This window comes from Impatiens glandulifera, chromosome 7, assembly GCF_907164915.1.
Source record: "Impatiens glandulifera chromosome 7, dImpGla2.1, whole genome shotgun sequence".
NCBI classification, from domain to species: domain Eukaryota; kingdom Viridiplantae; phylum Streptophyta; class Magnoliopsida; order Ericales; family Balsaminaceae; genus Impatiens; species Impatiens glandulifera.
Window position 1 is genome coordinate 47,889,080 of NC_061868.1, and position 16,555 is coordinate 47,905,634.

Here is a 16,555-nt window from a genome sequence, read left to right on the forward strand (position 1 = left end):
TATTCTGAAAATTTTAATTTAATAATTTGTTGAAATTTTATAGAAACGCATTGGTAAGTTTAGTTCGATGGGTATGTTTGCGGGTATGTGATTAATCTGCGGTGATTAATTGCACTATAAGAGTTCTAAATAAAAAAATATATATTTTTATTATACTAATATTTAGTAAATATATATAATTAAAATAAAAAATTATAAAAATTTTTAAAGAAAAAGCTAAAAAAGTGATACTAGTCAACGAGTGGGGGCACTGTAATACAAAATGTGAAGGAAAATGGTAGTTCAATTAAATTGTAACAACCTCGTTCATATCAAACTTACCTAACTTGAAATATATTTTGTATTTAATATTTATAAAAACAATAAAATATATATTATTTTAATTAATATTTTGAATCATTTAATTATCAAAATAAAGTAAGAAGTGAAACATGTTTTCCATGGGTTTATGGATTTCACGTTAAATTTCATTTGCTCTAATAAAATAATTTACCGTATCAAACTAATTAAATATCTCAAAATTTCAAACTTAATCATTCCAAAGAATTTTAAAACAATCTTCACTTAATTATAGTGGAGGATTAATGTTAATGCTATTAAGAAAATGTATTTATACAAAATAAACTAAACGAAGTAACTAATAATAACTACCCGAAATACTTATCAACGAACTAAACTAAACTGAATACATAATAATAACTACCCGAAACACTTATCAGCAAACTATCAACTAGTTTGTAACTATAACAACCCCAACTTTGTGGTAACCCCACCATTGATTATTAATCACCAAATGACTAGTAGGTAGTAACTACAATTTTAATCGATGGTTTGTGTTCACCTCGCTAGACGAGATGTCGTTTTCAAATATTATCAAATTTTGACTAGATTTAACAAATGAATGATTTGATTCATACATAACATTTGTTAGTAATGTTTAATCACTAATTGAAGTGAGATTGTTTATTTATATAGTTGATTACATAATTAATAAATGCTTTGAAAAAAATTGACCTTAGGCTGACTAGATTTCTTGCTGGTTTAAACATTTAATCCTCAATTCACAAATTCACCACTGTACATTTTCTAGAATTCAAAGTTAAAATGAAATTTATGGGATATAAGGACAGGTGGTGTTCATGCAATATTTCGTTTTTCAACTCAAGAAATTTATTTTTGATAAGGCGGTCCGTTCGGATTTGGACACTTATTTTATAACAAGGTCGATAAAGGGTTTGGATTCCAGTAAGAAAAGAAGGAAGAGGATCGAGAAAACAATTCGATGATTTCTCGCTTGTCTGTCTCGTCACCGCTTGATCAATGAAAGTGTATGGGTTATACAAGTTATATCTTCGATATCTTCTGTAGTAATCTTCTCAACTGAATCAGTAATGTTCCATTTCTTTCATATCTGTTGTTCATTCATTTGGTGCTCTATTCATCAAGTCTCGTGAAATTTTGAGGTGTATAAAGGTTTTCTTCACTTGCTTTCATTTGAAGAAGTTTGTTTTTGATTTTCACTTGAATTTTGTTTTAAAGGGTTTGATCCGTCTAAATCTACGAACTTGTATTGTAAGGGATAAACTTTGATCTATAATCACCTCTGTAAAATGTCCAACTTGAAATCTAGACTTGGATAACAAATGTACCTAAATTTTTAAGGCTAAATGATGCTTAAACTTGTATCCCCTTCTTCTGTACAAATTCTTTGGACTATAGGTTCCTTGTTGGCTTGTCCCCATTCTCAATTGAGTGTTTTGGTTTCTATATTTTATCTGAGATTACTGTTTTTCCATGTTGTTGTCTATTTGGATCTATTATCTATCTGTCAGGATGTTTGTAAAGTTATATCTGTGTTTTTCTTTTTCCAGAGTGACTTCCTGATTTACAAAGTATCCAGGTTTTCTTGTGTGGAGTCCTTAGGCATAACCAGAACTGATTGAGTTCTATTGCAAGAATTGATATAGTTGGTGATATGGAATCCGAGGCATCAACTAATGTCCATCAGGTTATTGTTGATACAAATAGAAGACACTGGGATGGGAAATCCAAGTTACCTTTGCATATTTCATTAAATCCCTCAACCAAAAAGATTACAAAGAGGACTAACTTGGGTGCATTCAGTGGCCTGTATGGTGGTAGCCAAACTGCTTGCATGAGATCTGCACATAAGTCTTATACAGGTTTTACTAGAAGTAGAGTGCCAAAACAGCTGATGTACTATCAGAGTGGTAAATGGAGTGATTTTCCCAGTGATCTGGTTGATATTGTTAAAAAAGATCTCTGGATGAATAAAGCCACTAGTCAGGTAGAATTCAATGGTCATACATTTGTTCTGGATTTTGTACATATGATGCTTTTGAACTTGAAAACTGGTTTAGGACAATCAATTGCCTGGATTGATGAAGCAGATCAACGTTTCTTTCCAGAGACCCTTATTGATGATGACGAGTTCCATAATAGTAGCTACCATGATGAAACTGATGGTCAAAAGCATCAATCTGAAATGCCTCATCAGTACAACAACCTCAAACTGAAGCTAAAAGCTGATGTGGATGGAGTAGATTGTCAAAGGTTGATTGAACATTCTGATGAATCAAATTATGGGGTGAGAATGCCTAATGTTGGCAACTATAATGCAGAAGTTGAGGTGAATCATGTAGAAACTGATCAACTAGAAAATAATTTGATGGATGGCACTAGTGCTGAATTTAGAAATCTTGATTCTGATATCATAAGGAAAATGTTCTTCATGAGCTTGGACTCATCTGTTAAAGCAGAGATTCTCCAAATTTTTCGCAGTTCTGGTACTTCAGCAGACATTCGTCTGGAGCTGTTCCAGAAGCAACTCGAAATCACCAAAAAGTACAGTGGTGATGCAAATGTTCGATATGCTTGGTGTCCTTTGCCGAAGGCTGCACTTTTCAGTATCATGAAGTATGGGATCCAGCAACAGCAAGTCATGCCCACAACCAAACCCACATATGGTGATGGTTTTCATCTGACACCAGTAAACTCTGCTTCTATCGGGTTAGTATTTCTTTGTCACACTCTACTGACTATATTGGTCCATGGAACCTAGTCTGGAGATAAGGCTAAGTTCACTTTCAGGCATTTCATTTAATCTCTTCTAGCCAAGATGTAGATGTTTATGTATGCATGTGTATATGTCTAATTATACATACATTTATGGGGCTGGATCTAATTTTCTTTTTGTTTCTTCTTTCTAACTTATACAGTAAAAACTATTTTGACGGTGACGAAAATAGGGTGCAACATATGGTATTATGTCGTGTAATAATGGGGAATATGGAGGTTCTTCATCCAGGATCCACACAGTTCCATCCTAGCAGTGAAGAGTATGATAGTGGTGTGGATGATCTTGCTCGTCCCAGTCGTTATGTAGTGTGGAATATGAATATAAACACTCATATTTACCCAGAATATGTGATCAATTTCAAGGTGTCTTCTGATGCTGCAGGTGACCTTTCCTGTTTTCAATTTTCTTATACTCCAGTTAAATTTTGAACTATAAGCTTAATGTTTGCAAGAATACACATTTCTTTCCTATTTGGTTGATTTTTTCTGTCATACTGACAAACTTGGATGGTTTGAGGCTAGTTTGATGTTCTCAGATGTTAAAGCTCATACAAACATGGATTACAATATCTTCTTTCATTTTCATCATTGTTATTTTTTTTCTAGATCAAATCCTTGTAACATGTTTAACACTTGAGCATGCTCTTTTCAAAATTGCAGGTATTAATGCTGTAAATGAGAGTAAGCTTAAAATTTCATCAGTCAATCCTTGTTCAAAGGGACTTTCGGCCAATGCTGCAATGGTTTCCTATATACCTCTTCTTCCTCTGTTTGATGCACTTACAGATAAAGTACATCCTAAAGATATTAATTTAATTCAAAAATATTATAAATTGTTACAGGTATGTTCTCTACATGATGCTCTTTTGTGAGTTTGTCTTTTTCATAAGAGTTGTACTGATGTTTTTTCCTCCATAATCTCATTCCCACGCTGTAGATGAAGAAGATGAGGCGTGAAGACTTTGTCACAGGTCTGCGATTGACCGTAGGTGATTCTCTATTGAGACAGGTATGGATTTGTAGCTATTTTTGTTTCCATTGTGATAGTGTAAACCTAATAATGGTGGATGTTAAAATCCTGTCCACTTTTATCCCTTTCATATCAACTTATTAGAGGTTTTGATTGGTTTGGGATTATTTAGAACCAGACCCCAAAATAATCCCCATCATTACATCGATTCCAAATGGGTCTAGTGATATATTTATTTTAGCTAGCTAGCTAGTTTTAGATTTATTAAAGTATTTTCTATACAGGCATTTGCAAATCCAAAGAGTGAACCAGATGCTGCACCTAAAGAAGGAGGAAGGGTAGGGAGTTCATCCAACCCTCCTCTAGAAAGCAACAAACAGCCTTCTCCCTAGTAAAAAATGACTTTGGAGAAATTGACTGATATCTGCAAGTATCCTAACTGTGAATACTTGGGTTTGGAACTTTTCTTTGCAACTTTTTTTTAGGTTTGGTTTCATTTCGAAAGGATCATATAAATTTTCAATAACCTTTAGAAACCCCTTTGATGAACTCATATCCGAAGGAGGTTTAATCAAAATCTTTTCAACCATACAATTACAATCATACCCATCAATATTTATGGTTTCATGCAAAAAAAAATAAAAAATTAACCCCTTTCAGAGCAAGGGTCCCAACCGGGTGGTTTGATGTTTGGCCAGTCACCCCGACAACCCAACCTTATGTATAAGCTCTTTTTACCTGGAAGTTTTTTATCCGATAGAATCAATCGTTTAATTGCGCTCAATGAAGCCTGAGCGACGGTTTTGGCATAGGTGGGATCCCAACCGGCAAGCTTCACAACAACATCTGCATTAGAGTAAGAAGTACCGCCAGTTTGAATGTGGTTCTTAACCTCCTCTTTCGCTGAATCTTCATCCGTAGCTTCGGACTGTGACAACCATACTGAAAAACCGGCATAAATATGTTGCCACTTATCTCCCCTTCTTGAAGCACCATGTTCTCCTCCTAATGTAGCCACAACCGCTCGAACATGACTGCATAACAGCAAACTAATATTAGTACACACTACTTTTAATAGATCATAACCAAAATCAGTTCATACCTGCTAAGGTTTTCCAATATCAAACTTTCTGCTTCTGCAACCGAGTCCAATCCTTCATCAACCACCCCTGAAATCGATAACAAAACTTCAAAAAAACAAAAACAAAAATCTTACCACCTTATTATTCACAAATGGTACTCTACTCACATGACTCGATGCTCTGCTTGGCAAATGTTTCTAACAAATCCTTGGTGTTGAGTGGCGTATACCTGCAAAAAGCAAAAACGCGATGAAGATTAAATAGAGTGTCTTCAAGTGTTAGTAGTGTGTGTCTTAAAAAACAACAACATTCATGGTTTTGTTTACTTAAGACCAACAGCTAGTTCACGAGCAATTTTCTGATTGATTTCAGTTGAATCTCCAACCAAGTAGATAGATGTTCCTTGTAGAATCTGCAGCACTCCTGCTGTGAGGGACTCCCATGTCTCTATGATATCAGGCCATTTCAAATCTGGGTCATTCTTCTTCAAGTTAACAACAAGTTGTTCATCATCTATAAACCTATTATAATTATTATAGATCAACATTAATAATCAAAACCATAAATAAACGAATCTTTAGTGTTTTACAAACCATATTGTTTCGGATGGTTTTATTTTGTCATAGAGACAAGTCGTCTCCATGAGAGTTTTGTTGTATCCAGGCCGTTGGATTCTGATTGTCAGAGAGTTCTCATCTGTATCGACAAAGACATCTCTGGAACTTTGAACATCATGTCCATTGAGTTCTAACCTTAATTCCACGTCGGTTGAACCATCTGTGAACTGCTCAGAAAATATTCCAGACAGTCAATTCCGAATCAAGAATATAATATAGATAAATAAATAAAGAAAGAAAGAAAGAAAGAAAGAGATGAACCTCATAATGGGTGGTGCCTGTGAAAATGGTGGAGGCGCTTTTGCAGGCTATGCGACTCAATTTCCGGCGAGGAGTGAAACAGGTGGTCGAAGAAGATACGCCGGAAATAGTCAAGGAAGAAGAAGAAGAAGAAGAAGAAGGGGTTGAAATGGGTTTGTAAATAGAGAATTGAGGATGATGATTAATGGATTTAGTTGTTGGGTTTTTAGGAGAGATGAAGCAGATACTCCACCTCGTACTGCTAGCCATTCTCTTCTTCTTCTTCTTTCTCCCCCCTTTCTTTCTTTCTGAATCCGAATGGATAAGAAGTTTTTATATATTTTCTGTGAAATACTGTATATCATTATTATTATTATTATTATCTTCAAACTAAAAAAAATCTATATACGTTCTTGGAGTTCTTGAAAAACAATAGTGGGTTTGTAATTCCTAGCTAGCTAGATAGGGTTGTAGATCATATTAATAATAAGCTTTGTTCAAAGAATGATGCTATGACCTCTTTAACATGGTTATGTAGTACCTATCATGAAATGTGTCACAAGTCACAACTCATGTATAATAATAATGATTAATGACTATTATTTTTAAAGTTTAGGAGGATATCTCAATAGAATTTTAAGTGAGAATTAAATGATATAATAAGGCTTAATCAAGGTTTTGCTCAAAGGTTGTTGATAGGGTGATTACAAGTCTTTGATTTTCAAATATATTTAAATATAATTTTACTATATTTTAATTAATTATACAGTTTTATTTATTAATCAAAATATTAAAATATAAATATATATTTTATCATTATATATTAATAACTATTAATCAATTTTTTTTAAATAATTCATAAATTATTTTAAAAACCAAACAAAGCTAGGTCTCTCTCTCTTATAATTAACCATTTGGTGCCATCACCATCATAACCCCTTGCATATGACAACTTGAGAATATAAGTCCAAATATTCCATTGGGTAAAATTTGAGGCCCGTAATGAATTATAGCCTATAAAATTATTAACCCATTACAGCCTTGTCTAACCCATAATAGTTAGCCCAGAGTCCCATACTGAATTATAGCCCATAACATTAGCTACTCTAGTCTATAGGCCTTAGTTACAATATATAATAACAAATAATAGTGTTATTTTTGCTTTTTCAATATTTTAGTACTATTATCAAATTGAGGCTTATATAAAGTTTACCCATCATCAATTAAATTTATAGAATAACCACAAAGATATATTATAATATAGTACAAATGATATTCTTCTTACCACATGTATTTACATAATCCAAAACTCAAGGAAATACAAATCATTTATAAAATAAATAAAAATATCCCACACTTGTTTATATTTGTTCAATAACGGTCATCAAATTAAAGACTAACATACTGCCTTCTAAAACAAAACAAAATACTATATAATTAGATTAATGAATACACATTTAATCGATCTCCCTAGGAATATATATATATATATATATATATATAATATCCTCTAATACCTTTTTAATTATATTATTTTTAATGTGCACATTATTTTATGGATATATTGTCATATATCTCTTACATTATTTTTGTTGACTATTGTGTAACATCCCTAGGAAGTATTGTGAATCCCCTTATCAAGTTGATCTATTGTTCTTCATTTCCACTTACTTTTTATGAATTTAAAGGTAACATATTTTATAATTTGTATTGTATTTTTAGCTTATTTCTCTTTGTTTTGTTTGTTTACAATTTAACAAGATTTGAAATGCAATACATTCCTTAATAGTACAGTCTCGCATTTTAGTGCTTTATATGATTATCATGTCTTAAAAAATATAGTTAAAAATGCTAATATATAATTTGAGAAAAATAATATGGTCTTAGTTTTTTTATGATATATTCATTAAAGACTTTATAATTAAATTCGTATGTTGAAAAGAAAAAAATAAAGTATGTATTTTCAATCAAGTTAGAATATAATAAATTTTCATTTCTTGCTAATAATTTCTATGATTCCAAATTTTAAAAGTACTTAATAAACTGAATGTGATACATTAATGATTTAATAGTATTTAAGGAAGATATTTAGAAGAAAGATACCAACCACATATATATGTATTTTGAGATAGTTTTAACAATTATATATGAGAATGTTTAAATTGATTGGACACGCACAAGTCTAAAATTTAATAGCACTTGAGGAAAATATTTAGAAGAAAGATACCAACTATATATATATATATATATATATATATATATATATATATATATATATATATATATATATATATATATATATATATATATATATATATATATATATGCAATTTTGAGATAGTTTTACCAATATTTATGACGAGGTTTAAAATTGATTGGATAAGCGTCTAAAATTGTGGAGGACAAATGCGATTTTAAAATAATTGTAGATGATGTACTATTATCATACTATGTGTTCAACTTTGATTAATCAAGAGAGTGTGTAATCATTTATATATGGGAGTTAATTAGTTAATTATGAGAATGGAACAATTGTTGTATGTGTTTTATATATAAGCATTCTATATATATATAAGCAGCCATATATCTCCTTTTTTAAGTAATCAAATTAACTGAAATATAATTCTTTTAATTATGGTATTTTTAATTATTCATCAATGTTTTGAAAATGTCTTTGTTCTAGAGTCTAGACAGAAATAAGACCCCAATGTTCTTTGAAATTAAATAGGAAGATGAAGCTTGGATTCGTTGAAACTGAATTTGGGGAGAATATATTTTTGGAGCAAAGTTAATATATATATATAATATAATATAATTTTTAAAGTCTATAATCATCATCACAATAAAGTCATAAATTCTATCAAGTACTCTCGTTTTTAAATTATTTATTTTTTCTTTTAGTATATATATATAAATATAAAACAAAAAAATAATTCTGAAAATAATAATAAATCCTAAAATAATATTTATAATAATAATAATAATTCTGAAAATAATAATAATAATATTAATAATTCTGAAATAATATTAATAATAGTGCTTCAAATAATGATGATGATAATAATAATTACTGTAATAATAATAATTATAATATTAATAAATATAATATTAATAAATATAATAAATAATAATAATAATTCTTAAAATAATAAGGATGATGATAATAATAATAATTATAATATTAATAAATATATTAATAATAAATAATATTAAAAATTCTGAAAAAAAATAATTCATAAAAAAATATTTATAATTAGAATAATAATAATATAAATAATTATGAAAATAAAAATAATAATAAATAATATTAAAAATTCTGAAAAAAAAAATTCATAAAATAATATTAATAATTAGAATAATAATAATATAAATAATTCTGAAAATAAAAATAATAAGAATTCTGATAATAATAAAAATAATAATAATAATAATAATTCTGAAAATAATAATAATAATTCTGAAAATTAATAATAATAATAATAATAATTCTGAAAATAATAATAATAATAAATATTATAATTATAATTATAATATTAAAATACTGAAAATTATAATAATAATTCTGAAAATTATAATAATAATAACAATAATTCTGAAAATATTATAAATATAATAATAATTTTTTTTTATTAAATATAATAATAATAAATATTATTATGAAAATAATAATATTAATAATTCTGAAAATCATAATAATAATAAATCCGAAAATAATAAATAATATTAATAAAAATAATAATAATGAAAATAATAATAATAATAATTCTGAAAAATAATTATAATAAATTTAATAATAAATAATAATAATAAATAAAATAATAATAATAATAATTCTGAAAATAATAATAATAATGTTAATAATAATTCTGAAAATAATAATATTAATAATTATTCTGAAAATAATAATAATAATAATTCTGATAAATATTTATAATAAATATAATAATATTAATAAATATAATAAATATAATAATAAATGTAATAATAAATAAATATAATAATAATAATTCTAAAAATAATAATGATAATAATAATTCTGAAAATAATAATAATATTAATAATAATTATGAAAAAATAATAATAATAATAATAAATATGAAAATAATAATAATAATAATTCTGAAAAATAATTATAATAAATATAATAATATTAATAAATTTAATAATAAATAGTAATAATATAATAATAATAATAATAATTCTGAAAATAATAATAATAATGTTAATAATAATTCTGAAAATAATAATAGTAATAATAATTCTAAAAATAATAATAATAATAATAATTCTTGATAAAAATTTATAATAAATATAATAAATATAATAATAAATGTAATAATAAATAAATAAATTAATAATAATAATAATTCTAAAAATAATACTGATAATAATAATTCTGAAAATAATAATAATAATATTAAAAATAATTCTGAAATAATAATAATAATAATTATAACAATAATAATAATAATAAGTATGAAATAATAATAATAATAATAATAATAATGAAAATAATATTATTAAGGATATCCAGATTAAAGTTAAAGATTTAAGTTCTTTCTTAATTTCTTAAGTTATTAAAGATTTAAGTTCTTTCTTAATTTCTTAAGTTATTAAGATTTAAGTTCTTTCTTAATTTTTTTTTAAGTTATTAAGATTATCTGCATTAATCTAATCATAATAATAATAATATTTATTATTATTATAATAATAATTAAAAATATAATATTTATTATTTTGAAATTAATAATTATTTTCTTAATATAATCATAATAATAATTATTATTATTATAATAATAATTAAAAATATAATATTTATTATTTTGAAATTAATAATAATTTTATTAATTTTAATAATTTTGAAAATAAAAATAATAATGATTCTGATAAATAAATAAATAAATAAATAAATAAATAAATAATAATTAATATATTAATAATAATTTTATTAATTTTAATAATTTTGAAAATAATAATAATAATGATTCTGATAAATAAATAAATAAATAATAATTAATATATTAATAATAATAAATATAATAATAATAATTTTGAAAATAATTATAATAATAATTCTAAAAATAATAAATATAATAATAATATAATTCTGATAATAATTATAATAATAATAATAATATTAAAACTGAAAATAATAATAATAATTCTGAAAACAATATTAATAAATATAATAATAATTTTAATAATAAATATTATAATTATAATAATAAATATAATAATAATAATATCATAATTATAACAATAATAATAAATAAATAAATAAGAATAATATTAATAAATATCATAATTATAATAATTACAATAATAATAATAAATATCATAATTATAATAATTACAATAATAATAAATAAAATAATAATAATAATAATTCTGAAAATAATAATAATAATGTTTAAAAAAAATAATGTTAATAATAATAATGAGTCCAATATATTAATATTAATAATATTAATAATATTAATAAATATAAATATAATAATAATAAATATAATATTAATAATTCTGAAAATAATAATAATTTTGTAAATAATATGAATAATTTTGAAAATAATAATAATAATATTAATAACTCTGAAAATCATAATCATAATAATAATAATAATTTTGTTGATAATAATAATGTTAATAATAATTCTGAAAATAATAATAATAATTTTGAAAATAATAATAATAATAATTCTGAAAATAATAATAATAATAATAGTAATTCTGAAAATAATAATAATATTAATAATTTTGAAATTAATAATAATAATAATAATAATAATAATAATTCTGAAAATAATAATAATAAATATTATAATTATAAATATAATGAAAATAATAAATATAATAATAATAGTATTAATTCTGAAAAATAATAATAATAAGTAAAATAATAATACATATAATAATAATAATTCTGAAAATAATAATAATAATAATAATTCTGAAAATAATAATAATATTATTAATAATTCCAAAAATAATAATAATGATAATAATATTAATAATAATTCTAAAAATAATAATAATTATGAAAATAATAATAAATAATATTAATAAATATAATAATAAATCTTTAAATCCAGTGTCTAATACTTTTCTCGTTTGCCATCGTTTCCAATTCTCCGATATAGCCTAATAACTCTATACTAATTGTTGGATTTAGATTCTCTAAATCTGACTTACTTGAAACGATGTGTACTAATGCAAGAAAAAAAGAAAAACATAAATTTATCGTGCTTCACTCAAATGAGCTAGATACATTATAGCTATCACCAAATTTTTACTATGAAGAGAAGAATAAATATAAAGTTTTTGACTTAGAATTTATTTCTCAACTCTTAATAATAATATATTTATAGGTAAACATTAATATTCTAAAAACTAAATAACTCTTAAGAGAGGAAAGACAAATTCAAAATTCAAATACAAACTCAATAAACTTTAATTAACAAGTATATAGTTTATTATAAATGGAGTCTCTAATTCAACCGTTTATGGTGTAGTTATCATGATATGTGTCACATAACTCAGGTATAATAATGTTTCTAACCATTGTAATGGTTGTCTAAAATAAGTTTTTTATTTTTAAAATTTAAGAAGTTATGTCTGATAGAATTTTAAGTGAGTATAAAATTGTGATATGAATCATATGATAAACCTTAATCAAAGTTTTGCTCAAAGAGGTCCTTAATAAGGTGACTATTAGGTCATTTTTAAATATAGTTCAAAATTTTACTATCTTTTAATTAATTACCCAACTTGATTTATTAACTAATATATATATATATATATATATATATATATATATATATATATATATATATATATATATATATATATATATATATATATATAATACTGTATTTTATCAAAATCACATTTAATCAAAAAAATTAAAATAATTCATAAATTATTTTGAAAACCAAACAAGACTCATGTAATTAACCCAAGAATCTTGAAATTGGATTTGATAACCCCTTGCGCATATGACTCATATGACAACTTGAGAAGATGCTATAACTAATCCAAGATAAGTCCAAATATTTTATTGGGTAAATAAAATTATTAATACATTACATATTTGTCTAGCCCATAATAGTTAGCCAAGAGTCCCATACTGAATTCATTATAGCCCATAACATAGTTAGCCCAGACTGAATTATAGCTACTCTAGGCCTTAGTTACAAAATATAATAACAAATAATCCTTTTTGTTTTTTCAATATTTTTAGTAATATTATCAAATTCAGTCTTATATATATATAGTTTACCATCATCAATTAAATTGATAGAAAATATGTTTTAACCACAAAAGGAAAATGTATTTGCATAATCCAAAACTCACAAGGAAATGCAAATCATTTATGAAATAAAAAAAATCCTACACTTGTTTATATTTGTTAAAAAATGATCATCAAATTAAAGACTCTAACCTATAACCTTCTAAAACAAAACAAAGTATTATCATTTAATAACTCTTTAATTATATTATTTTTAATATTGATACCTAGAACTGTGAGTTAAAAATTGACATAATATATAATGTGGGGTAGTTGAGATTAATTAATTAATTAAAGAGCATGAATGCATGAGAGTGGGATAAGAATTTCAGAAGAAGAAGGAGAAGGAGGAAGAGAGCCCGCCTTGAATGCCGGGCAGACAAAGACATGACCATCTTTTGTTTTATTACAAACCAGATCATGCATGGTCACTTTCAGAAACCTCGGGCTTTGTATAATTGTTTTATTCTGAAATTGCAAATCAATTTGTATTTCTATTCTATCAAAACAAACAAACAAACCCTAATATAAGAAAATTAAACCCTCAGCTCCTCTTTATGAACCCTAGCTAGTCTAACCTAAACTAGCCTAAGGAGAGAGAAATGAAAGAAGAAAAGGCTGCAGAGAGAGTGTGTGTGTGTGTGTGAGAGAGAGAGAATACACAGTAAATACGTACTGTCTTTAATAGTCAGCGAGGTGTCAATCATCAAGCAATGGAGTGCAAAATCATTTCTCTTCCTCCCTCCCTCACGGACGGCCAATTTAGGGTTTAGTTTGATTCCCCATTATACACATATATTTCTTTAATTTATTACTCCAAACTTCAAATAAATTCTTAATTTTCATCTTATAAAAAATGGATCTGCTAGAAAGAAATAAAAAAAAGTTATATATATATTTTAATTAATTTTAGAAAAATGGTGTAATTTAGATCCCGCGAGAATCTCGGCAATGTGGGTATGATATATATATTATCTATATATTGATATTTCTCTCTCTGTCTTAATTGTCTTGTTCAGGCTTTATTTGTCCCTTTCTTTGAATTATTCTTTTGATACTTCATTTTCCAATATTAATATTTTTTTAATTGTCTTACATATATATATATATATATATACAAATTGATTGTTCGTCTATTAATTTCTTTCTCTTAAAAGCAGCTTTCAGAGATTGTCTGAACTCTGAACCGGGGTGGGGAGGAGAGGGGAGGGGGAGGGGACTACTTTTGTTATAAAAAAAAAAGAAAAAAAAGTAAGTTATTTATTACTGCTGGTGAAAACCCATTAATTACTCAGCTTTTTCCCATGCAGCCAACCAACCAACCACTTCTCGAGCTACTCAAATGAGATTTAAAACGGTCTCTCGTTTTACTTTTACTAGCTAGCTAGTCTGAATCGGTTGAATAATATAACTTTTATGGATGGTTATAAAATTGAAAAATGAATTGTAAATAGTAAATAGTAAAGATAAGAGGATTTGAACAGTTTGAGATTTTTGGGATGAAAACAAGGTGTCGAGAGGGTCATTTCATGAGTCACCATCTCCACGCCAAACAGACAGATCAGACGGTCATCAGGCTATTGTCCGGTCCAGAGCAAATGGACCAGATTGTGACACGTGGTCACGCTCGTGGACCGAGAATGAATGAATGAATGAATGATAGTGTAATGATGGTAAAATTATTTGACATTCTTCGGGTCTCTCTCTGGTCCCATAAACTCTCTCTCTCACACCCACACACACACAATTTTATTAGAATAAAAAAAAATTAAAATATATATATATTAGGTTAAGATATTGATCTAAAAGTAGGTGATTTCTTGCTGCACATTACTTGTTTTTGTCTCCATTTTCATTTCTAATTAATATTAAAATTTTCAAAATAGTTATAAGATGGTCCATGTATGTATGTACCTATATATATATTATTCAATGGTTATAAGTTGGTCAGAGTCAAACTAAAAACAAAAACTTATTCAATAACATAGATCAATTATTGTACATAATATAATTCAAATATAAAGTTGTCTGTTACACTATTACTACTATTTAATCAATGAAAAATTATTTATGTTTTGAATTAATGTTAGAAAGTAGAATGATTTTGGTGGGTTATATATGCTACCATAAAAAAAAAGGATTTAATGACAAATATTCTAATTATTAAATAGTTTTAGTAAGAAGTAATTTTTCACATTTATATATATAGAGAAACTTCTTCGTTTTGGATTAATAATGTCAAATAATAGAATATCACCTCATTATAAAAAAAAAGATCAAAATTATTATGTTTTTTCTTTTTTAATTTTTATTAAAATAACTCAAACTAATAAAATTTTACACAACTCAAACCGAAACAAGTGGTTTTTAAAATTAAAAACATGACTTACAACAATCCCTTAAAATTATTAAATTACAAAATCCATGAATGAAGAAAAGTATGCCATCATTGCTCAACTCAAGCTTTCTGGAGAGAAGAGGGAATAGCCAACTTTTCAAAAAATTGGCTTTATATGTAAAAAGCTCTAAATAATTATTGTTCTATTTCTGTCAATTAAATTAGTACTATATATTATGAATTTTGATTCTCAAGAATTCCTTAGGTAATAAGCTGTCTTCTACAAATTAATTGCATTCCTTGTTAAAAATACTGTTAATTTTGTAAAGAATGTGAGTAAATGACAAATATATAATGAAAAGAAACTTAAACTAAAAAAAGACTAGTAATTTTTCATTATACATGAATTATTTTTTAAAAATAATAATTTTTTGAAAGGTAAAACTTTTCATTATTCGTGGATAAATGAGGACATACAAACACCAAATATGAGCAAATTTGTGGGAAAGATAAAAAAAGAAAGAAAAAGACACCCATCTCAAAAAACAACCGTCCATCATGAAAGAAAATAGAACTTTACCACTAAACAACACAAAGAAAAACAAAATAAAAACACTTTGGCGAATCTTAAAAAAGAAAAATAGCAATGAATGGTAAATATGAAATAAGAAATTTCTAATCAAGTCAATATATATAAATATATATTAAAAATAAACAAAGTGTTTGAAGATATGATCGATTTTGAAATATAAAAAGTAGAACAAATTCACTATTATAGCTTAATTGATAAAATTAATTTTAAAAAAATTAAATGTCGTTAGACTGTATGCATTAAATGTTCTTATTTAAGAAAGAATTGTATGAAACTGCATGCATTTAATGTTCTTATTTAAAATTATAGTGATATTTGTTCGTTTGGTCTAG

General features: G+C 25.3%; 2 protein-coding genes across 3 annotated transcripts; one reads left to right on the forward strand and one right to left on the reverse strand.

The window, feature by feature from the left end:
* The first annotated feature begins 1,266 nt into the window (after positions 1-1,266).
* LOC124945909 (inactive poly [ADP-ribose] polymerase RCD1-like) lies at positions 1,267-4,580 on the forward strand. Of its 2 annotated transcripts, none has more exons than XM_047486432.1 (6): positions 1,267-1,388; positions 1,872-3,030; positions 3,240-3,481; positions 3,760-3,941; positions 4,037-4,108; positions 4,354-4,580. In XM_047486432.1, exons 2-6 carry the CDS (start codon positions 1,976-1,978, stop codon positions 4,459-4,461), a joined length of 1,659 nt encoding a protein of 552 aa, XP_047342388.1. In that variant the 5' UTR covers positions 1,267-1,388; positions 1,872-1,975; the 3' UTR covers positions 4,462-4,580. The 2 variants fall into 2 exon arrangements, with proteins under 2 accessions (XP_047342388.1, XP_047342389.1); XM_047486433.1 differs by having other exon boundaries at positions 1,286-1,328.
* Positions 4,577-6,333, reverse strand: LOC124945910 (probable inactive shikimate kinase like 2, chloroplastic). The gene is made up of 6 exons (XM_047486434.1): positions 6,030-6,333; positions 5,745-5,935; positions 5,478-5,672; positions 5,319-5,380; positions 5,172-5,238; positions 4,577-5,103 (listed from the first exon to the last, which is right to left on the reverse strand). The coding sequence occupies exons 1-6, from the start codon at positions 6,276-6,278 to the stop codon at positions 4,716-4,718; spliced, it is 1,152 nt and encodes a 383-aa protein (XP_047342390.1). The 5' UTR covers positions 6,279-6,333; the 3' UTR covers positions 4,577-4,715.
* Between the last annotated feature and the right edge of the window lie 10,222 nt (positions 6,334-16,555).

Excerpts from the sequence above, each read along its gene's own strand:
- LOC124945910 (XM_047486434.1), bottom strand. The coding sequence starts at position 6,278 with ATGGCTAGCAGTACGAGGTGGAGTATCTGCTTCATCTCTCCTAAAAAC. Across the intron at positions 5,673-5,744 it reads AAACCATCCGAAACAATATG|GTTTATAGATGATGAACAAC; the intron begins GTTTGTAAAACA and ends TAATTATAATAG. Across the intron at positions 5,239-5,318 it reads CAAGCAGAGCATCGAGTCAT|GGGTGGTTGATGAAGGATTG; the intron begins GTGAGTAGAGTA and ends TATCGATTTCAG.
- LOC124945909 (XM_047486432.1), top strand. The coding sequence starts at position 1,976 with ATGGAATCCGAGGCATCAACTAATGTCCATCAGGTTATTGTTGATACA. Across the intron at positions 3,482-3,759 it reads GGTGTCTTCTGATGCTGCAG|GTATTAATGCTGTAAATGAG; the intron begins GTGACCTTTCCT and ends TCAAAATTGCAG. Across the intron at positions 3,942-4,036 it reads AATATTATAAATTGTTACAG|ATGAAGAAGATGAGGCGTGA; the intron begins GTATGTTCTCTA and ends CCCACGCTGTAG.